Here is a 24,235-nt window from a genome sequence, read left to right as displayed (position 1 = left end):
CATGGCTCAGGAGCCCCAGTCTTTGCTTAAGGTTTTGTTCTCATGAAAGGGGATACAAAAAAGGGGAATATTACCCTGGAAGGAGCATGGGTAATGGCCAGCAGGTAAGGCCTTAGGGTTGGGGGTCTCTATCACTTCCTGTTGTTGAAATAAGTGTGGGTAAAGTCTTCTGGCTGCATGATTGCCTGGTAGGAATATGTACCAAGGTATGCTACATAGATTTACCTAGCACCAAGCCTCGGTTTGTGGTCAGGGGTTAACTGTGGAGTACTTGGGAGAGAATCCTTGAGCCGTCTCTAAGGCTCTCCTTTGCTTTGAATAGTTTGGATGTTCACTTGTGTTTCAAAAGCTTGGAGGACAGAAAGAAAGCTTTAGACTTCCCTTATAAGGTGATAGCTTCTTCTCTTAAGAGGTCATTTACTTAGATAAACATCAGAGAATAAGGAAGCCTGTGTTTAGAACTCGTTAAAATCAAAGAGACTGCAAAGCTCTGGGAAATGTAGACAACCACGATATTCTTGGTTCCCTGTTTAGTCAAGAAAGCTGGGGATGTGATGATGACCTGTAAATCACCTCAGATTATTCCCTGTATCAGAAATGAGGACTCTCAGGGCAGGTGGGAACTTGTTTTACTCATTAGGATTTCTAGCATGTGCCAAAAAGCCCTGATTCTTGTAGACTTTTTTTTGGCATACCAAGAGCTAATTGGCACATCATCCTTCTTTTGCATGAAGCTCTTCCCCAGAGTATAACCTGATAAAACGTATTATAATTGCCAACTCCTGGCTTAGCGAGATCTCTTTCAGTCAGGGCCGTGTTCCTCATAATTTGTGGAATGGTTATCTAGTTTCTGCCAATGTTTTGAAGAAATGGTGTTTTTATAATATAGTTCATTTTTTGGGCCAAGAGCTTACACGATAATTACTTTTTTAAGAAAACAAATTCCATATCAGAGAATAATATGCAGTGGCAATTTAAATTCTTGTGGTACTTTAAATTGTGTTTTAGGCTTCTGTCCAAAAGGATCACAGAGATAAGAGAGAGGAGGGAATAGGTAGAATGAAAAGTAAACACTTCCTTCACTTCCCAAAAAACAGCAAATTGAAAGGTGCTATTTCTGGCCCGGCAGTTTTCTTGGTAGGGAGGCAGTAAGACGATTTCAGTTTAACCAGTTCTGAGGCTGAAGTTATATCTGAGAAAATGTCCTAAACTCTTTTTCTCACATGAGTGGATCCCAGAAGGAATTCTTCAAAATTATGGTGGTGGCGGTGGTAGCTGATGGTGGCAGTGTTGGGGGTGGTGATTATCGGGGAAGTTTGGGGTTCTGAGGGGAATGTCCTGCTTGTGTATGAGGCTGAGCATTTGCGCAGGATATCTGATGTCTGCATCCATAGACCGAACGTGATCCATCACATCAGTGGATTTTCTCAACCTCTGAATCTCTTTCAATGCTTCTTTATCTTCTAGTGGATTCCCTTAACCCATCCTCCTGCCACTTTCTGCTTGATTGGGTCTTTGTCATTCCCAAATGTGTATCTGAAAAAGAGAATCTAGTCTTAGAACACACACACTGCTGAGAAAGAATGCTCTGAGGGAGTTCCCTTGTGGTGTTTCTTTAAAAAAAAAATTTAGATTAAAAAAAAAAAAGTTTAGATTACATAAAAAATATAGGGGATTCCCATATGCCCCAGCCTCTCCCCCTCCCACACTTTCCCACATTGACAACATCTTTCATTAGTATGGTCCATTTGTTACAAGTGATGAACATATATTGAAGCATTGCTACTAACTGTGGACTATAGTTTACATTATAGTTTACACTCTGCCCCACACAATTTTATAAGTTATGACAAAATGTGTAATGGTCTGTATCATCATTGCAATGTTATGTAGGACAATTCTATTGTCCAGAAAATGCCCCATCTTACCTCTCTTCTTCCCTCTCCCTATCCTGAGAACCTCCCTGATGTTGTTCCTGGATCTGGGGAGGAGGCGCCTTGTGCAGGAGGTAGAGAAAAGAGGAAAGGATTATAGATGCAGGGAAGCCATTGCCAGGCATAGCGTCATTCCTGTCCTCCATTTTGACTAAACTCTTCACATGTACTGGAGGTCTTAAAAGATCTTGGGTAGACAAAAGTACCCACAACTCTTCAGGGCTTCCTTCTTTCAGTTTACTCTGAGAACTCACATCCTTCCTCTAAGCTATGGGAAGCCCCTTCTGAAACCTCTGCCCTTCCCAGGGATTCCTTCTTAAACAGCCCCTTCTGGGTGCACCATTGGGTCTTAGATGTGATTGCTGGACATCAGGAAAGATCTTGAGGTTCTTTGTGGTAGTTTTAAGAATAAAAATGATGAACAGTTTTTAAACACTGGTGTCTGGCACTGACTGCACCAACTGTTTGGTATGCATTATGACATTTAAACCCAACAACAATAGATGAGATCAATGTAATTTTCAGTTTTCTTCTTTTGAGGAACTAGGAAACATGTTGAAAACAGGTAAGGATAAACTTGTACCAACCCTAGCTGCAAACTAAGCCACGCTGATTCCACAGCCTGCCCTCTGATCACCTCCCAGCCCCATTGCCGATGCTTTGGGCTAGGAGGATTTTAAAAATGGAACCATGGTGACATTGTTTCAAATTTCTAAGAGAGTGTTAGAGTACTTTGGGTTCCCTTCCTCCCTCCCTTCACCTACCTTGATTCCTCTTGCTCTTTTCTTGTACCTCCTTTCCTCCCTCCAGTCCTTCATTCCACTGTCTTCGTCTCCAAGGGCTACTGTAACAAAGTGCCACAAACTGGATGGCATCAAACAGTAGCCGCTTATTCTTTCTCAGTTCTGGAGGCTACAAGTCCAAAATCAAGGTGCTGGCAGGGCCACACTCTCTCCGAAGGCTCTAGGGAAGAGTCCTTCCTTGTCCTTTTCCAAGTTGTTCCTTGGTTCATGACAACTTAACTCCAGTCCCCTCCATGTGGTCTTCTTCTCTGCATGTATCTCTGTGTTCTCTTCCCTTATAATGACACCAGTCACTGGATTTAGGGTCCACCCTAAACCCAGGATAAGTTCTTCTCAAAATCCTTAATCACATCTCTAAAGATGCTCTTTCCAAATAAGGCCACATTCTGAGGTTCCTGGTGGACAAGAATGTTGAGGGATGCTATTCAACCCAGTGCACCCTCTATTTACAGAATACTTGCGATGAGCTAGAAGAACAGTGAACAAGACAGGCAAGGTCTCTGCCCTCCTCACAGTCTGGTGGACAAACACAGACAATAAAGAAATGAGCAAATAAACAAACAAGATAAATACCAATTGGGATAACTGCCAAAAGGGAAGAGAAAGGGTGAGGGGGTGGTATGGTAGAAAAGGCTACGTTTGACAGATGGTCATAGAAGGACCCTTTCTGGAAGTGACTCTTGGTTTGAAAACCACAGGAACGGGGAGCAGACTTGGCCCAGTGGTTAGGGCGTCTGTCTACCACATGGGAGGTCCACAGTTCAAACCCCGGGCTTCCTTGACCCGTGTGGAGCTGGCCCACGTGCAGTGCTGATGCATGCAAGGAGTGCCCTGCCATGCAGGGGTATCCCTGCATAGGGGAGCCCCATGCGTAAGGAGTGCACCCCGTAAGGAGAGCCACCCAGCGCAAAAGAAAGTGCAGCCTGCCCAGGAATGGTGCCGCACACACAGAGAGCTGACGCAACAAGATGACGCAACAAAAAGAAACACAGATTCCCATGCCGCTGATAACAACAGAAGCGGACAAAGAAGAACACACAGCAAATAGACACAGAGAACAGACAACTGGGGGGAGGGGTGGAATAAAATAAAATTTAAAATCTTAAAAAAAAAAAAAAAAAGAAAACGACAGGAAGGAACCAAGCCAGCTATTTGAGTAGCTTGGGGAAGAGAATGCCAGGTAGAGGGAGCAAACAGCAGAGGGAAAGACCCAGAGGAAAGAAAGGATGGAGCAGAGGCCCGTGTGGCTGAAGCACGGTGTGCAAGAGGGAAAGTGGAACAAAGTCAAGGGAAGGGGTTGGGTGGAGCCAGATCCTACCATCGCCTTATAGACCAGGGTTAGGGTTTTCGGTTTTTTTCTCAACTCAGTGGGCAAGAATTAAAATTTTATAAGATCACTTTGGCTGCTGTGTGGGGAATAGATTGTAAGGGCCAAGTAGAAGAGGGGAGACCAGTTGGGGGTGCTTTTCTATACTGTCCTTCCATGATTAGATTGCCTTCTCTGATTTGGTTTTTGTTTCTCCTGTGTCCGTCTTCTCTCCTCACCAGGTTTGACTATGAGGGACTGGAACCCAAGACAACATATTATATTATGAGGGACCTAGAGGCCCTGGTCACAGACAAGTCCTTCATCGGCCAACAGTTTGCTGTGGGGAGCAACGTCTACAGTGTGGCCAAGACAGACAGCTTTGAATACGTGGACCCCGTGGATGGCACCGTGACCAAGAAACAGGTATTTGCTAGAGAGTCCCCCAAAGAGGTTATCAGGTGGAGGAAGGGTCACAGTGTCTTTGAGCTAAAGAGGTCTGTAGGGATGATCTGTTCTGGGATCCTGGTTTTACAGATGCAAACCCTACAGCCAGGAGAGAGGAAAGCCCTTGTGGAAGATCATCTAACTACTTCATGTCGGAGGGTGGATTAGAGCCCGGGGCCCTGACTCTGTCCAATATTCTTTCCCCTTGATGACTGTTGGATCAATACCTCAAATAGATAATAGACCCAACGTGTGTCCTTTTAATGTTTGCAGCCTGCAGGCTCTCTGATATGATGGCCACTATTGGTGGCAGATTCAGAAGAGCTTCCAATAGCAAGATTGCTATGCAGGGGACCGCCAGGGCCAGGTGGCTTCATCTTCTATTACCTTACGTTATTGCAATATCACACATACTTAGCTATATGGGTTTATTATTCATGGTAGGGGAAGAAACAGTTGGAAAATTTGCCCCAACACCCAAAAGGAAGATTGATGGTTGGGAATTATTACCATAGGTAAGTGGTAAAAATCAAACACACCTTCTATTATAGCCTATTTTTGTGAGTTAAGTTGAAAACTATTGTTTAATTATTTCATATCAATGTTACGGATTACTCAGTTAACATAAAAGAATAACTACATTAACATTAAATCTGCTTTAATCAGCAGTTACATACCCCCTTATTTTTGTTTGTTTCTCAGTCTTGTGGGATTTAGGATAATGTCCATTCTGTCTCAGGCCTGAGAAGGGACATAGCTATTATGGGACAGAGGAATGGAATTGTTTTGCTTGCTTGTTTTTGGGATGGGTGTGGTCCATCATCATCTTTTTGTTAGTTGTCCAGGGCAGGACTGAAGAACTAGAGAGTGAGAGCTGACCACGTACCTGCTGGGTTTCAGGGCTCAGCTGGCATAGGAACAATCTGGAGGCTTTATACAATTACTTTTAAAAATTATTTTTGCAATTGATTTTACTCTCAGCTTTGTTTATTTATTGGCCATGGCAAATAGAGACCCCTTTGGGAGCACGTTTTTAACACTTACTGTCTAAATAAGACATCTGAGTAATGTTAAGAGACATTCCATTCTAAAATCCCCAGATTCTTATCTTTCTATGCATTCTTCACCACATACAGACAGCAAAACAGATTGAAAGTTGCAGGTCTTTGGACTAGACACAAGGGTAGTTACTGCTATTTTCGTTTTGGCTGGTATTTTATACATACTCCCCTCCCTCGTTATGTTCCCAAGCCCAATGCCCTCTTGTTACTCTCTTGGTATTCTCTATCTGGTCTTTTTATGGAGATCTATCATTTCTATCAAAATTTCAGTCATTCATTCTAGAGGGTCTTCATGGCCTGAAAAATCTGCTCCAGCCTTACTTTGGAAAACTGTAGCGTAGTAAAGAAAATAGTGGCTAAGAAGTTAGATCCTGGAATCAAATCCTACTCCTGCCACTTAGTAATTGTGTGATTTGGGGAAGTTGATTCTTTTCTTTGAGTGACACTTTATCTGTAAAATACTGATCTCACAGAGTTGTTTAGAAATGGAATGGAATAAGACACACAAAACTCCCAGCTATTGTTTACACAGGGGGTACACAATCCATTTTTTACCATTGTGTTTTGTTTCACTCTGGATGCTTTCTTGTAAATTGGATTGAATTCTCTCTGAAATAACACCAGCGACTCCCCTGGACGTGTGCAGTTGGGGGCTCTTAGTGATACCTGAGTCTTTATACCATGCTCTGGATAAGTCTTTTCTGGTGAGTGTACCATATTCCCTCTTCCATTTTACATGGGGCCCTCAGAACAAACTTTCCCCAAATACAAGTTACATTTTATTTTTGTTACTGTAGAATTCAAGTAGTAAAATATGCGTGCTTTCAAAAGCTCTAAACCTTTCGGTAGGTTTTTATTCACTCATGAAGGAGACTTGAAAACCATTCCTTGCAGGGAATGATCTAGTCCACACGTGGTTCTGGACTTTATCTACACATCATAAACTCCATTGGTGAGCTAATTTGTTTTACTATTAAATCCAATATGTTTTTACCTTGTTTCTTTTTCAAGTACTCAGGGTTTGTATATCTTTTCCAGTATTCTCTTTATCTGGTTCACATCAGGCTAATTCCTCAGCTGGATTGCAAATTCTGACATCTATAATATTTATTCCACCTTTCTCCTATACTGAACCGTGAATATTGGTTTCCATTAGTTATTCTGGAATTTACTGATATTTTCCTCTCTTACCATGCTCTTCCATCTGGGCTTTATTGTGGCTATAAACAGATAAATGCTACCAGGGCCTACTCCTAGGTTTTTCCCATAATGAGGGAAGGAGGATTGTTGTTCATTCATACTCCCAGACTTCAGCACTGAAGTGACAACCTCACTGCCCAGGTACCCTGCACGCAGTAGCTTCCTTGCAGGTCTGGATTTGAAGACTATGAAGGCCAGGGAGCGCTTGGGGCATCCCTATTTTCAGCACGTCACAGATGGTCCTGCTGGCAGAGCAGGGGAATTCTTGCAGAAGAGGCTGTGGCTACACTCTCAGCACTGGCCGCACACTCAGCATTCGATTCCAGTGGCAGTTGATCTGGGGCACACGTCATACACTATTTGTTGTAAATAAGTCTAACTTTTCAAACTATAAACTCCTAAAAGGCATATTCCAACTTAAATGAACTAGTGTTATTTTTAAATGGTGATAAAGAAGTTTGATACATTCATTCAATAGATATTTACGGAGAGCCTAGCAAATGCTTTATAATGTTTGTTTCCTGTTGTAGTATGTGTGTCTTAATATGAGTTTTGTTGAGATTTCATTCACATACCACATAATTAACGCACTTAACGCCTCCAGTTCATTGGCTTTTAGTATGCTTACCATGTTGTGCAACCGTAATTAATTTTAGAACTTTTTGTCACACTAAAAAGAAATCCCATGCCCATTAGCAGTTACCATTTCCCCTTCACCCTCAGCCTATGCAGCCATCAATCTACTTTGTCTCTATAGGGTTGCCTATTCTAGACATTTATTATAAATGGAATCATACAATAAGTGGCCTTTTGTGACTGGCTTCTGGCTTCTTTCACTTAGCATATTGTTTTTAGGGTTTATTCATATTGTAGTATGTATCAGTACTGCATTTCTTTTTTTTTTTTTTTTTAAAGATTTATTTTTATTTAATTCCTCTCCCCTCCCCCGGTTGTCTGTTTTCTGTGTCTTTTTGCTGCGTCTTGTTTCTTTGTCCGCTTCTGTTGTCCTCAGCGGCATGGGAAGTGTGGGCGGCGCCATTCCTGGGCAGGCTGCACTTTCTTTCGCGCTGGGCGGCTCTCCTTATGGGTGCACTCCTTGCGCGTGGGGCTCCCCTATGCAGGGGACACCCCTGTGTGGCACGGCACTCCTTGCGCGCATCAGCACTGCGCATGGGCCAGCTCCACACGGGTCAAGGAGGTCCGGGGTTTGAACTGCAGACCTCCCATGTGGTAGACAGACGCCCTAACCACTGGGCCAAAGTCCGTTTCCTGCATTTCTTTTTAATGCCAGATAACATTCCATTGTATGGATATACCAGATTTTATTTATCTATTCATTAGTTCATGAACATTTGAGGTTTTGTTTTTTACTTTTGGGCTACTGTGAATAATGCTGGTATGAATATTTGTGTACAAATTTTTTGTGTAGTCTTTTGTTTTCAATTCTCTTGGGTCTATACCTAGGGGTGGAATTGCTGGATCATCTGGTAACTCTATGGTTAACCCTTTCAAGAACTGCCATAGTGTTTTTCCAGAGCAGCTGCACCATTTTACATTCTAACCAGCAGTATGAGGGTTCCAATTTTTCTACCTCCTCACCAATACTATTACCTGTCTTTTTTGACTATAGAATACTGTTATTTTTGAACAATGTACTATAATATGGAATGTTTTTAAGTTAGGATAGAAGGAATTTTAATCTCTATAAGGAGAAATAAATATTCTTCCTCTAGCAAAATTCAGAGGAAACAAAATACAGCAATGCCTCCCTTTGCTATGGGACAAAATGATATGGTCCTCTCCAGGGTTCTATGGTGTTAGCTCTGACTGACCTGGCTTTGAAGGGTGGTTTTACCAACGGTCTAGATTTGTGACTTTGGATATGTTACTTAGCCTCTCTCAACCTCAACTTGGAGAAGGGGGGCAGGAATAGACTGATAATAATTACTGTACAGGGTTATGGAAAATGTTTAAGGAGCAAGTCCTTTAAAGTCCCAGGAACAGTATCTGGTACCTAGAAGATGCTCAAGAAATGTTAGTTCCTTCCCTTTTATCAGAATCCTTACCTTGACTGAGTTTTGTGGTGTCATACTTTGAGGAAAGGATAAGTCTCTCATTTTCTTTCTTTCTCTTGCTCTTTTTCTATCATACACACACAATCAGGTATATATATTTAAAAGCCATTTCCCCAAATTTTCTATCATTAGAATACTTTTCAGTGAAATTTGAAGTTCAGATTTATGATCCTGAGGTAGTATGAGATCCCCGGTTTTCACTTTTTTGATGTAAACTCTTCTTACTAAGGAAGCAAAGTAGATAATGACATGATTTTCAACAACAACAAAAAATTGTGCTTTGCTGCTCCTGTTTTATCCAGAAATTTTCTTTAAGCACAAGATTTCACTCCCGGAGTGCCCTGAGCATTGTGGTGCTGCTCCACTGGGTGTAAGTGTGCTTAGACACACAGGCTTGAGGTCCGAAGTTTTGGGTTTGAGTTTCAGCTCTGTCTCTTCCTTGCCGGCTGACCTCAGACAAGTTATCCAGCTTCCCTATGCCTCACTCTTCCTACCTGTGAAAATGGAAGTAATGACTGTGGGTACCTTATATAGCAGTTGGGAGAATTAAATGAGACAATACCTATAAAGTCCCGGCACATAACAAACACTAGTAATTTACTAATTAAAAACATCCTTGGGTAAGATTTTGACATTAAGGAGCCATATACGATAAGAGTCGGGGGAAAGCCTAGAGCTTTGCTGTGTGTTATGCTGTAAAGTATGAGAAGGCCTCTTCAGTTTCTAAGTCATCTGTGAATTGATTTAAACTTTCCTTTCTCCTCCCCCTCCCTTCCTCCTTCCCCTGCCACTCAATTTCAGAAAGGAAAAGGTGTTTTGGCTTGTTTTTTGTTTTGTTTTGTTTTTTAGGCAGTTTAGGTTCCTTTATGTCCTTGATTCAGGGTTGGAGTCAGGAAACAGGCCATGGAAAAAAAGCTGTTTCACATACATCTCCAGAGATAAGGCAGAAATGCTTCTCCATCCAAAATGAAATTAAAATCCTGTACTGGTGATAAGCCGCCCCTCCCCCTCAACCTCATTCCCATGGAAATGCTCAGTGTGGTCTGTCCTGCCTCTGAGAACCTCTGGTGAATTCCCAGCGACGTCACTGCCCCACTGTGGCCTGTTGGATCTCATGGATTTACTATGGCTGCCTCCAAGTTCCTGATATTTTTGTGACCTTGGGTGACAAGAGAAAAGTTGATATCAGCCTTCCATTAAACAGGGCCCAAGAGAGACCCTCTTTGTTTCAGGAAAAGCAATTTAATGAGGCATGGTTCAACAGCTGCAGTACTTTCTTCTGTTGTCCCATAAGAATATGTCACAGTTTATTTCCAGGTGAAATCTAGTCACCTGAAGGATGGGTGCTGGCTTCCTCAACTATGAGTGGGAAAATGAGCTAAAGATACTATATGAATAGGGAAGTAGTTTCACCAAATGGCTGACTAACTTCAGAGGTTCCCAATTTGTGCCTTGTGAAGAGAAGGGTAAGATGACAGAGAGTTAGTAGCTCCGTAAGACCTGAAGGCTTGCCCAGTCCTTCCTGAAGGGTGAATTCAATGTGCAAACTTGGAGCATTTCCATTGAGCCAGGCACTGTAAGGGCCTCTGAGCTCTGGGTCAGCCCCCTCTTTTCCCTCTACCACCAGTATCATAAGGAACCTTGTCGATGCCCAGATGATCTTTTACCATTATCTCTTCCCCATCTCCGACTTGTAGCCGAAAGTCCCAAGCTCTGAATTCCCGCTCAGCACCCCATAATGAGACTCTCCGAGCTCAGACAGAAGGAATGCTCCAACCCTGGTGCTGTGAATGCAGGACAATATGATGGAAATGGTACCAGTACTGAGAGACAGCATATTGCCACATGGTGGGCATCAATCCCAATCTATTCCCCATATTTTGAAAATTAGCTTTGAAATGATTAGTCTTCACACTTCAGAAGCAAAATTCAAGCAACTACTACTTTATGATTTGTCCACCTCCTGCATTTCTATTTAATATTAACAAGCTCAAAAAACATGAAATTCTACCAGTGCTGAAGTCATTTTCGAGGAGTAGTTCAGCTGATATTAAAAAACCTGATGTAAATAAAATGCATACCAGTTAGCTGATGTGGAAAACCAAATCCGACATGATTATGTCAGGCTAACTCTGAGCATATTAAGACTACTTCCAGTTATGCAGGCTTTGTGGAAACATTTCAATGTTGTCCCCAATCTGGAAATAAGAACCATTTGAAATTTGTTCAGAGAAAAAAGCATATTTTGAAGACTGATACGCCAGTCAGTTTGCTTCCACAGTTATTTTAATATGCAGGATTTTAATTTCAGCATTTAGAAATAGTTTTTTAAAAGTTAATTGGTGATCTTGACATTGGATTTTAGTTCCAGCATGCAGTGTTTTAATATATATCTTGGTGCCACCACCCCTTGGCCAGCAGATGCAGAGATAAGTACTCAGGCCTCATCAAGAGCTGCATTGAATGGAGACAAGTGAATGGTGTCAGCTGGGGAGTCAAGGCCACAGAGTCAACTGGTCAGGATAAAGCCTACCTCCTTCAGCTTTTATCACATTCCAATCAAGCCGAGAGACTGCAGTATCAACAACAATTTGTCATCATCCCTGTGATGTGCCACTTACCTGAGTGTGGTTTGTACATCTAGAAGTTAGAATCTGCGACATCATTTCAGCTAGCCTGATTAGCCTACTTATGTATGGAAGTTAGTTAATTCTGAAAGCTAGTACCTCCAAATAGCCCTCCTGCATCACTTAACAGAAAGGCCTAGGGAATGATGGGGTGTTATCCTGCATTTATGCTGTGATTAAATCTGGGTTAAAAATCCCTTTTCTGTTGCATATTATGATGTTGCGAAGATCCCAGTAGAAATGTAAGTCCCTTCCCTATCTTAATACCATATGGTGGAGAGAGTTGAAGTTTGAGTCATTCGTGTATTTGTTCAGTCAGTACTGAACCAAGTACTGCACAAGTACTTATGAAACATCAATGATGTCAGTCCCCTTGCTGGGCATTGAGGAGACAACAGCATACAGCACAGTCATAGTTCCTGTCCTCTGCTTACAGTCTGGCAGGGAAGACAAATTGACATTAAACTTGTAATTATGACAGAGTTTATTGGATGGTATTAGAGAGTAAGAACCTATTTGGGAGTGCATAGCAGGTGAACTAACCTAGTGTAGGGTTCTGAAACCTCTCCATGAGCAGGTGACATTTTATACTGTGCCCTGAAAAATGATTAGGAGCTGGCCCAGGTGAACACACTTTGTCAGACTACATGCTTTTCTCCAAATGCAGTGATGCGGTTCGCTGGTATTTCCTATTGGCGATAGCATTCTCAGTGGGATTTTACAATACCCATGATGGGGATTCTGAATGTCAGTACTCATTCCCCACGCTGTTCATTGTTGTACATAAAGACAGTTGGGCTGTTTGTTGCACTAAATATGCCCCTTAGTAGGACCCCTTGAAAACTATGGCTGATTTAAAAATGGAGGGACACACTGTTTTTGGTTGATTGGGAGGTTCTAACTCCCCTGTTTCTGATCAACTAGAAATTAGTTATAATGAATGACCTTCTCCTGACACAGGTTGATTATATTAGGACTATCTTCTAAAATTTGGGTGGTAAAATCCTGCTAGGATGCATAATAAGACCTACACATTCTGCCATCATCAAAGTTCCTTCCTACTGAAATAATGCTTCATTGTAGTCAGGAGGGTGACTGTCACCAAGAAGCATAAATAAAAGGAAAAAGCTGCCAACCATCATAGGAAGCAAGGGAGGAAGCTACCCCTGAGCTCTGGGTAAAGTGTGTCAATGCAAAATGCCCCAAAACTGCATTTGGTGTTGTGCCAAAAGGGATCAGCAGTCATTTTGGCCAAAGAAATGGGGAAAGAGAATGTGTGTGACCTGGCTCATTTGATAGTTGGAATCTGATAAGAAATACCTTTTAAGTCTTCCCTCTCCAAGCAGCCTATGATCACCTAATGTGTTTTTTGCGAGATGAATATCTTAAGAGAGAATTTTAAAAGTCATTTAATCTTGGGTTCCCCAGATTGTTCTTTGCAAATGTTGACCCCCGAGTGGGCTGGTTGGTTGTAAGAAAGTCTATGTGAGAAAGGCTCACAAGAGCAGAGCAGCAGAGAATGGCTGTGCAGCTAGTGCACTGCACAGAGGCACCCAGCCTCATGGGGAAGAGATCTGAAGCTGAGGCCAGCCAGCAGGAAGGATGCTTTTCTGTACTGTGTCCATCCAAGGGGGTCACCTTTTTGTAATTCATACAAGGGTACCGTCTGGACTAGTTGCTATTCTGTGCAACTGCTTCTGAACTCATGCTTGTAACTAACTCTATAACTTAAATGAAGAAAAATAGTTAATTCTCGGGGTTTTTTTTTTTCATGGAGAGATATGTCTGTTCAATTCAAGCCTCCTGCTTTACAGACTGCATGCTGTCTTCTATAAAATATGAGTCAGATGTTACATAGCAATATTTTCACCTTGAAGCTTTCCAGATAAATCTTTGGGATTTCCTGTGGGTGATAACATCTGAGTTAGGCTCCCACCATCTCTCTCTCCAGGCGGGTCCTGTCTCCAGGCTCACATGCCTGGAGTAGCCAAGTGACAGTATATGCGACATTGTCCCTGATTTCAGGGCCATATGCTGCTCTCCCTGGCATTCATCCTCAAGCAGTATTTCACTAGGCCAGATGCTGCCAAATAACTGTTGGTAATGTACAGTTCCTCCTTCCTCGCCTGGCCGCAACATGTCCTAGAGTCTCCAAGCTAACATCTGGCAGCTCTGTATGCATTTAGCAACTTGCAGATTTCCCTGCATTGATTTTCACAAGGGTTTTAAACAAATTCAACATTCATTTATCAAACATTTATCAGGTACCTACTCTGCATAAGAGCTTACGTGACTTACTCAAGACCACCAGCTTTGGGACCATAGAGAACATATGAGATATTGTTCAGACATTTTGTTTGAGAGGTATTCATGAATATCAGCAATTTCATATGGTTCAACAGAAAATTATAAGCCTGGAGCCAGAAGCACAAGCTCCACCATTCATCAAATTACATTTCCGCGATCAAGTTTTTTTAACTTCCTTTTTCTTTTCAGTAAAAGGAGGAAATGGCCTGAACGACTCTAATGTCCTTCCTTAAGGATGTTAGGGGTCTAAACTGACCAACTTTGAAGGAATTTTATTGCCAGAGAAGCCAGTTCAGCGGGAGGTACGGAGAAGATAAATGGTAACACATGCATGAGTTAGGCAGTGATTTCAGAGGGCATGGCAAAGTTCTCAAAATTAATTTCACTTCTTCCTAATTTAAAAATACATGCATGCCATCACAACACAAACCATTGGTGTTAAGATTTATTTAGCAATCTTCTGCAAAACCTGGAAGGTTGGAAAACTAGAGACTAGCAGCATTTTCATTAGAAGTTTAACGTGAGAATAATTATATTTATATGTAAATTTCAAAGCACTTTTCACCGACATTTTCTGATCTGATGCTCACAACAACCCAATAAGTTAGACGGTATTATTTTTTTATCTGATTTTTAGGAAACTAGGTTTTAGAGAGTTTACATGACTTACTCAAGACCACAAGCAAGTGGCCAAGCTAGAATTCTCCCCTAGGCTGTCCATTTGACTGTTCCTGTGCTATTTCCACCAAACTGACTCTTCATGAATAGTAAACCAAAGTGGGGGCAAACATGGGCAGGAAGAAAAGCTGCTAGAGTGATAACTGGAAGCACATCACGGAGTTTCTGGATGGAAATAGCTCCAAACAGGCAAGGGAGATGCAGTCCTTACACAAAGATCCTTCATTGGGACAAAACTAAGGTGGGCAAAACCCCACCCCATCACCGAGGCATACAGCTACAGGCCTTGAAAAGGAAGAAAAAGGCTAGGGTGGAACAGAAGTGCCCTTTTAATACCCTTTCTCCTCATACTTGCCATTACCTTCTACAAGAAGCGGGCATCATTTGCCCTTTCTTGAGCTTTTGGATGTTGTGTCATCTAGGCATTCCAGCTGCTGTGGCTAGGGAGAGATCATGGACTCCTTCACAGTTGCTCCAGGAATTCCTCAGGAGATTGTGCTAAAAACAATTAGCGTCAGATGGCTCAGGAGGAGCTACTTCTAATGGTTCCGCTGTGCACCAGGCACAGGAGGCTGTCAGTACTCAGCGGCAGAATGAGGTTTTATCAGCCCCCCTGTATTTTGGACTTCCTGAGACTCCAATCTGAGTGTGTTCTCATAACCTTAGTCCTGACAGGGATCTTATCACTTTATAGATGAGGCAGGCAAGATCTAGAGAAGGAAAGCTAATGCCTGGTCCTCAAGTTTGGCTGCACATTAGAATCATCTGGAGAGCTTTTAAGTTTACTTACCTACCACATGCCCAAGTCACACCCCAAACCAATTAAAATCAATGTGTCTGGGGTGAGAGCCAGGCACCACAGCTTTTTAATGACCCCCAGCCGATTCTAAAGTGCAGCAGAGTTTGCAAGCTAATGGTTGAATGATTTGTTCAAGAGTGCACAGCTGGGGACAGGAACCCACAGTGGTTCAACCCTGTCATTTTTAGCTCAAACGGAACCCAATCCTAAAAATGAGGGATGAATAGATACAGTAGAGTATCTTCCGTAATGATGATGCTTCAGGTGATATCTATTATTTTATCTTTACAACTACCTTCAAGTTGCATGGTTAGCCTCAGCTTCACAGAAGAAGAAGGTGAGTGCTTTCATTTAGCCTGAGTGCTCGCTAAATTTGGAAGGAGGCATTCAGAGACTACCTCAGTGGTGATTCCAGAGCACTGGCTCCAGTTGTTGAGCATATGAGAAGTGTTCATTCATTCAACAAGTACTTATGGAGGGCCTACTGTATGCCAGGCATTATCCTAAGCTTTGTAGATGAAATGGTGCACAAGGTATATGAGGCTCTGCCCTCCCAGAAAGTGTAGGCTACTGAGGAAGCCAAAGGGATAACACAACAATTCCAAGACTTTAGGGTTAAGGTTGTGACAGGGACTTACTTTATTCATTTGCACTGGGGAACAAAAACACACATAATGAAGTTGTTAGACTATAAATAAGAAACAAATGAAGACAAGAGAAAATATAAATAAAAGTAGAGAGTTAACAGTAGACAAAATTTCAGTTATGCAAGTCATAAGGTTCCACTTTCGCTGAATCTTAAATTCGGCACGGAGTGTCCTGGTAGCTATACTGAAAAGGGAAATATGGTTAGTTATAAAGTTCATGTTGTCAAAGAGAAAATAAAATACTAGTTCCTCGGAAGAAAAGGCTCTCCTAACACTTGGCTCTTGAGGAAATAGCTCATGTAGGGCTTCATGTTGGGACACATATTCCCCAAAATATAGTAACTACAAAGATGAATTTTATAAGGTAGTACCCTGAAATAAAAATGGGGGCATAAAACTAAATTGAAATGTAATACATTCATTTCTTTTGGAAGTTGTTTTGGTCCAAGTGTAGTCCGCATGAATCTAGGGCTAGAACTTAGAATCCCTAGGGAAGTGGGTAGATTGGACAACCTTTTAAGAGTCTTCATAAACTTAATTTCTCTCTACTGGACTTTTAATAAAGCATATGGTTGCATTTTCTATTTTCTGGTGCAGGCTTGAAGGGTAAATGAATTTGTACTGTAAAGGGTCACTTATGAGTAAATATTTTAGGCTTTGTGGGCCAGTCTCCATCACAACTACTCAACTCTACTGTTTAGTGCAAAAGCAGCCTTAAAAACTGTACAAACCTGAATTGGCATGGCTGTGTTCCAATAAAACTTGATTTTGGAGGAAACTTAGCAATAGGCCATATTTGGTCCATGGACTATAGTTTGCCAACCCCAGGTTTCCCATAAAAATTTTAAAAATCAAAAAAGCAAAGTATATTATTTACCTTCTTTGTTGAAATTAAGGAACAATTAGAAACTTGGCAAGTATTGGTCGCTGGTGACTTTGGCCTCATAGTTTAATTGATAGCAGGTGATGATGCATGTTGGAGACAATGTGGCTCATGTTTGGGTTGCAAATTCTACAAATTTATTTGAAGGACATGTAGACCCCAAGCAATCTGATACAGCTATTTTCATATCACAGTGACACTCAATAACCACGGAGCTGGAATTGTCGCAGCACAGACCTGAGCTGGGTCTAAAACATTTCATGCCACAAAAGAAAAAGAACAAAAAACCTTTCGTGCCATGAGCAGAAGAATTCTGATTCTCCTTCCAAACATGAACTTGCAAAACAGTGTGAATTATCTATTAAGACTTCATGGTTGTTTCCCCAGAAAACGGAGATGATGTTGCTGGGTTATTTCCAATAGGCTGATGGGCGCTATTCACCCCTCTATCATATTTTCAAGGGCAAAATCTATTCCAGGCTGTGATATGTAGATTCTAACTAATCTTCTATGATGAAAGTGTGCAGTACAAACAAAGATAATATGTCTATCCTCATGAAAATTTAGCATTATTTCATTGTTAAAAGGCTTGTTTATGAACAGCCAGCACATACTGATGATTTGCTATGACCTGAATTCCTTTTTTTTTTAATGCCTGTCCCTTTCCAGTGGGTTTGTGAGCTTTTTAAAATTTCTCTCTCCCCTTCCCCGCCTCCCCACCCTGAGTTGTCTGCTCTCTGTGTCCATTCGCTGTGTGTTCTTCTGTGCCCATTTTTATTCTTGTCAGTGGCACTGGAAATGTGTGTCTCTTTTTGTTGCGTCATCTTGTTGTGTCAGCTCTCCGTGTGTGCTGCACCATTCTTGGGCAGGTTGCGTTTTCTTTCGTGCTGGGCAGCTCTCCTTACGGGGTGCACTCCTTGCACGTGGGGCTCCCTTATGCGGGGGACACCCCTGCGTGGCAGGGCACTCCTTGCTCACATCAGCACTGTGCGTGGTCCAGCTCATCACATGGGTCAGGAGGCCCTGGGTTTGAACTGTGAACCTCCCATGTGGTAGGTGGACTCTCTATCTGTTGGGCCAAATCCGCTTCCCTGACCTGAATTCTTAAACAACTTCCAACAGCTATAAATTAATCTGGAAGGTCAATTGTGTAATGGAAGCCACTTTATAGGGAGGCCTTCAGTAACATCAGAAGAGATGGTCCTAAGAGATTTGAAATCTGTGACAAGAGGTGATTTAGGGCCTTGGTCTTAAACATTGCTTTAACCAATTTATGGATAACACATGAACCTGCATGTTCCATATAGTGACAATGGGAATTTAGGGTTAAACAGCTTCAAAAGAGTTTGTAAAAACATAGTTGTGAACACAATGGTGGAACCTTTGGAGTGTCGTTGTTAGTTTGAACATAGTTTTGTATACAGTACTTTCTGGATGGCAGGTAATTGATGCATTCATCTGGAATTTTGTAACTATTCACTTCTCCTGTAGCATAAGGTGTTTAAGAAAACTTTCTGTTTATTGTAACAGATGACTCCAGGCTTATGGAATACAGGTACTTTGTTTTTATCTTCATATGCCTAGGGCTGAACCCAGTACCTGATCCATAAAAACTGCTCTACAATGCTTGCCAGTAAATGAATCCTGGAAAATATCATCCTATTTGCAAAGTCAGTATCATTGAGTGACTGATTGCCAGTAAGTGTATAAGGATGATAGTTCCCCCACCCTTATTTTTTTAATAAACAAATTGTGCAGACATTGGGTCCCTCTAAGAGAGAAACTTTTTGTTTGGGGGTTGGAACAAAATATGCCTACAACACTGAAAAAGAAGAAAACCTCTCAGATGGAATCACAGTGCCCCCACAACATATATCACCAGATTGGGGTCGGGGGAGGAACTGGGTGTCAGATTTATATAACAGTTATAATATGTTTTCAATAAGGGCATATTCTCAACAATGGCAGGATTCGAGGCCAGAGAAGCTTCAAGTGTAAGTTGCTTAGGGAAACTGGTTGATATCAAAGTCACTTGAGACCTCTATGTTTTTCAGAAGTAACAAGTGACCAGACATGCTATTTTGTTCCTTCCTCTTCCTTCCCCTGGCCCCTGCCAAATTTAATTTAAAAACAATTACTTTATCAGTTGTCTTAGGAGAACAAATTTCCTCCAGCAGGTCACAGTATGATCTTGTAGACATACTTTTAAAATATCCCTACAACGAATAAGAGTGGGGTGCTCTGAGGCAAAAAATGAGTGAAGAGAGGAGAATTCATCCACACAGCACAGAGGTATGGCCACAGCTCTGCCCTGTACCATCTGGTGGCCAGGTCTTCTGCATAAGGAAGGAAGGAGAGCACCAAGAAGATGAGGATGTACCCGAGAACCCTCTGAACCTAGCTGAGGCTCCATCCCTGAGCACCTCATTGTAGAGTTACATTCCTAACCAAGGAATCTGAAGCCGAGGAAAGAAACAAAGAGAAGTTGTACATACCGCAAAGTCTAACATCGTGTGGGGTAACACTAACATGAGTAATTTGTCTTACTGTACTGATAAATTGCCTACCCCATTGTGTCCAGCAGATTTATAAGGAATGAACCTTGGCCCCATAGATATTTATTAAATATCATTACATCATAGTTACCTCCACCTCTTTCTGATTCCTACATTGTCAAAGTGAGTGACCTTGAGCATCTGTTCATAGTTTGGCTTCTAACCCTCCCCCAGTGTTAACCACAATGGAAGTAGAATAAAGAGACAAATGGGTAACCTTAAGTAGCTTCTTGGGTCGCCATATGGTCCTATTTGGGTGAGTGTCCAGAGCCATTTGTAAATGGCAATGACCCTGATTGCTTTTAGATCAAAGAAACATGCTGATTGCCATAATAGGTGGTCATTTTACCTGTGAATTCATTTGTTCACCAATCTGTCTTCATGTTCTTGGTTGCAGGGCCTGAGGATCATTTTCTCGGATGCGTCGCGGCTCGTCTTCCGGCTCAGCTCCTCCAGTGGGGTGCGGGCCACCATCAGACTATACGCAGAGAGCTATGAGAGGGAACCTAGCGGTCATGACCAGGAGCCACAGGTACCGAAGCAGAGCTGCGCTCTCACCTCCATGTGTGTCATCACTCCTGGCAATTTAAAGAGCTCCTGTGGGTTTGAGTGGGGATGATTTCACTTTGTGGAAAGACACAATGATGCCTCCAGCTGAAGGAAAAGCTTAGCATGACTGCAGGAAAATTTAATTCATTCACTGCAGCATTTGAAACAGAAAAAATGCACTCTAGCAACTCTGATGAGTTTAGACCAGCATTTCCAAAACTATTTGCCTCTCTTGATTGTCTGCAGTTTGTTAATCAGTGTGTGATGTCAGAAAAAAGTACTTTGTACAGATAAGTTAAGGCAATTTCGAGTCAAACAGAGTTAAGTTGGTCAAATTCCTTTGAGCCTTGAATATGCGCGTGTAAATTATGAATCTCCAGGGCTTTGGGAAACTCTGGGTTGGAACTTAGCCATTGAGGTGCCAGGAGAGATGCTTCTCTGGGATTCCTGCCTGAGTTTGCTGTGGAGCCCAGCGTGAGAGGAGGTGCTACAGCTGGATTGAATGTAAAGTTGAAAAAGAGGACACTGACCGAGCTAGCTGGTCGGTGTTTGGCAAAGCCCCCTCATGTCCTCAACGATAAAACTAGTTAAGAACTCAGAAAATAATAAATATAGCACAACTTTAAGCCTCCCCATTCCTATATTCATTAAAACTCCAAACAACATTTGTTAATTCCACAAAGGACCCACTTAAAACTGGGTATTTCAAGCCACGTGGCTGGCTGCTTCTGTCTACTTGGGCTTTACTTCAATCTGGGTCTTGAATCAGGTTCCTTGAGAAAATGATTCCTTGAGATGAAAACATTGGCTCCATCGGCAATGCTTCCTTTGGGAAAAAGGAGAGGAACAGAGAAGTACTCACTGCTTCTCATTTCCAAGCCACTCAGAGTTTCCAGTTATAATTTCTCATTGTTGTGTCCTGGAAGTAAAAAGAAACCAGAGAGAATTTTCTCTTGTCAGTAGTGTAGTGGTTTTTCATGGTATCTTCCTTTGGAGAGTCTCAATGAACTTGATAAAAATGGTGCTGCAGCAACTTACACCCGACTCCATAACCAGAAGAGCTAACTGAAGTAATATCGCCCCAGTAGGGAAATAGAGGTCTGGGCGGCTAACGGTGGCTCTCAGGGTGAGCAGAAGCATGAGGGGCAGGTGCCTGCTGCCATAAGGTCCTCAGGCCTTGCCTCTCCAGCCCACGGCGTTCCTGCAGGCGTGGACCACGCTGTGCCAACATGATTTGTGAGTGAGTGCATTTCACCCAAGATAGCACCAAGTTATGCAAGAGTTGGAGGCTTATACGCTCCATGTAAAACGCTCTACCAGGCTCATGTTGGGAAGGGAGCTTAGAGAAGGGGCCTGAAGTCAAGAGCTATACACAGGGAGAGGAGTGAGATTCCTGGCCTCACCAACCCTGACTCACTCTGACTCGGGGCTGTTTGTCTTCAACGTTCTTTACCCTATTCAGGTTAAATGGTCACGATATTTGCTTATTTGTTTATCTACCACATTGACTGCAGGAGTAGGAGGGCCAGATCATCAGGTGTGTCTGTAAGGTGGTCCACAAAGCAAAGCTGTACCACCTTTTTTCAGGCTTCCTTTGAAGCTGAGTACCTCCATAGGTCTGCTGTTAGAGGGTGTTAAGTATGTGCCTCAATTCTTGGGTAAAGAAAATGATGTATGTCTTAGGCCCCATTACTACATATTTTCTATCTTATTAGTTTAAAGATTTTGCCAGGATAAATGGTTGCCCTTCTGGTTGCTGATATTCCATCCTTTTCTAATCATAAGCAAGGGATTTTTCCAGACTTAGCTAGCTGCACCTCAGAGTATTTAGCACATTCTTTAGTTAAATATTTTATATTGAAATAGGACTTCTTATTAAAATACTGTACATTATTGACTCACCAACTCAGCCCTATTGCATAACACATTTAAGTCAAGATAGAAGTTAGAGTAAGCTTTTAAATGAAATCTAAACTCCTAAGAAAAGGGAAGAAGGTTCTCTCAGCAGGCCTATCTGTCTCAGTTACTGCTGTGCTATGCCTTTAAGTCTGAGCACTTTCCTTCTCATTACATTGCTTTCCAGGGCCACCTGCTCCAGCCTTCCAAAAACTCTGAAAGGAAAAGCCTGTTGTTTAACAGTTATCAGAGATCAAAGATAAAGCATTCCCCTCAAACTGCTTGTGCAGGGGCTGGCATTGAAGAGCTGCCTGGGCTCCTCTCCTTGGCAGAAAGAACGCCTTCCTCCTTTTTAGCTTGTTCTAGTTCATAGCCAAGAAGGCAGGGAAGAAATACCCACCCTTCCCCTTTCCACACTCACACAAAAGTAAATTTAAAGTACACATTTAAGTAGTCCATTGATGGTCTCATGCCAATTGAGGTCTTTTTTACTGTTTTGCACATCCTAACTCATTACCCATCCACATTCAGATTATTTTGCAAGAGGACTAGCGAGTCCCCTTCAACTGGCTTATCATCATCTGGCTATTTTGCTTTGTGCATGGATAGTTTCATTCCCAGACATTTTAAACACATGTGAACAGAATGCATTTTGAACCCTTGTGCTGTGGTCACCTCGCAGAAGTATTCATAGTGACCCTAGTGCTGTAACTAGAAGAGCGTGTGATGCCATCTACACGTGCACGAATCTCTACTTCCGCATAAAGAGTTTCTATCTGGGTCCTTTGGTATAACTGTGATTATGCTACTTGTCTTATGTTTATATAAAACAATTTCTTATCTACATCAAAAGATTAATTCTTGGAAAATGTCCATATGAGCTAAGTGTGTTGGTGTGATTAGGTGGAAAGGGGATGAGGGAGTGGGGTGAGCCCTGATGAGATGAGAAGTGCCTGCCCGGTCCTCCCTCTGATAAATCATGAAGGAACATTTCCAGAGTCCTACTTCTGGAAGATTGCATAGTTTTAAAACTACAGGATTACTTTAATTTCACTGGCAATCAGTAGGCCCTCAATGAACACTCTAACCAGCTGGTAATAATTTGGAAAAAGGGATGAGCCAAGAGGATTTAAATTCACAGGTAAGCAGAAACAGTTGGATTGTTTCCATTTTCTTTCCCACCAAATTTATTAGCAGGGCTGTTAAATTAACCTTTTATCACCCTTGTCTCCTTGTCTCTTTGAGCCCTTGGGTGGAGTAGCTAATGAACGACAAAAGAGCCAAAAGGAAAGGAGGGAGGGATTTTTGACACCGGCTTGAATAATCACAGACTGATAATCAGCTTGTGGCTAATCAACAGTTAGCTTTGGTACTTTCACTTCCCCCTACTCCTTCCCAATCCCTGGGGGAAGCCTGGCTTCCTTCCTTCCAATTGAGGATTTCCTTCCAATGTGTGAATTTTTGATAAACTGTTTCTAGAAGACTTCAAGGACTAATATCTAAGCCCCAGGAGTCCCTCTATATTTGATTCACCTGTCAAAACTCAAGGTCATACGTCATTTCCCTCTACTTGTTCTTATTATATCTTTATAACCCAGAAATGTAAAGGTCAGCGCCATCTTTTGTTTTACCGATGGAGAACATAAAATTTGTCATCCAAGCCAGGATACTTTTGAGAGTGAAAGGAGGCACTATTAATAAAGATGTTGGAACTGTCCCCAGTAAACCAAGACATGTGGTCATTCTAGTTACAAATCTTCCTCTTATCTTAGAAATGGGCATCTTTTTTAGAGATGAGTTTCCAAGAACACTACCACTGTAAACCTAGTAGTAAAGAAGAAACAAGCCAGGAGTGAAGAAGAGTTAGGTTAGAATCAACTGGAATGCTTTAAAACATTCACACACAGGCCCCGCATTTAACAAGACCGATTAAAGTAGAACCTCTGGGAGTGGGGCCCAGGCATGGGTATTTTACCAAGTTTCCCATGTGGCTCGGATCTGCAACCTGGGATGCGAACCGCTGAGTTAGAGGACTGCATATGAATCACCTGGGTAATCTTGTTGCAGCACAGATTCTGATTCAGTTCTGAGGCATGCCAGAGAGTCTGCATTTCTGACACTCTCTCAGGTGATCACCAGTGTGCTGCTGATACAGAGACTGCACTTGGATTAGCAAAGAGTTAGCTGGACTGTGAATTCCTAGCAGCAGGACCTTGGATTCTTTAAGACTGTAGGATGGGTGACACCTGTTATTAGTGCCTGTCCAAGCATGGGCCTCTCTCATCTAGACTTGCACGTCTAGTTGCCTATTGGAGGCCTCCGCTTGACTGTCTTATAGGCATCTCCAACTTGGCATGTGCAAAATGGAACTACAGTCATCTCCCCTCACCCCCTTCAGTGTCGTCTGCATCTCAGTAAACGGCACTTCCATCCTTCCAGTTGGTTAGGCCAAAAAAACTAGGACTCAT

At 42.2% G+C, this 24,235-nt stretch overlaps 1 protein-coding gene across 1 annotated transcript in view; it reads left to right on the top strand.

Moving 5' to 3' along the window:
• PGM5 (phosphoglucomutase 5) overlaps positions 1-24,235 on the top strand; it is a 197,211-nt gene that overhangs the window by 141,885 nt on the left and 31,091 nt on the right. Inside the window, exons 9-10 of the mRNA XM_004459397.5 lie at positions 4,286-4,469; positions 19,720-19,854. Coding sequence (XP_004459454.1) covers positions 4,286-4,469; positions 19,720-19,854 — 319 coding nt within the window. The remainder of the gene's footprint in view (positions 1-4,285; positions 4,470-19,719; positions 19,855-24,235) is intronic.

The sequence above is a fragment of the Dasypus novemcinctus genome, chromosome 8 (genome assembly GCF_030445035.2).
Source record: "Dasypus novemcinctus isolate mDasNov1 chromosome 8, mDasNov1.1.hap2, whole genome shotgun sequence".
Classification (NCBI taxonomy): domain Eukaryota; kingdom Metazoa; phylum Chordata; class Mammalia; order Cingulata; family Dasypodidae; genus Dasypus; species Dasypus novemcinctus.
The sequence above is the reverse complement of the archived record's forward strand: the minus strand, read 5'-3'. Positions and strand labels throughout refer to the sequence as shown.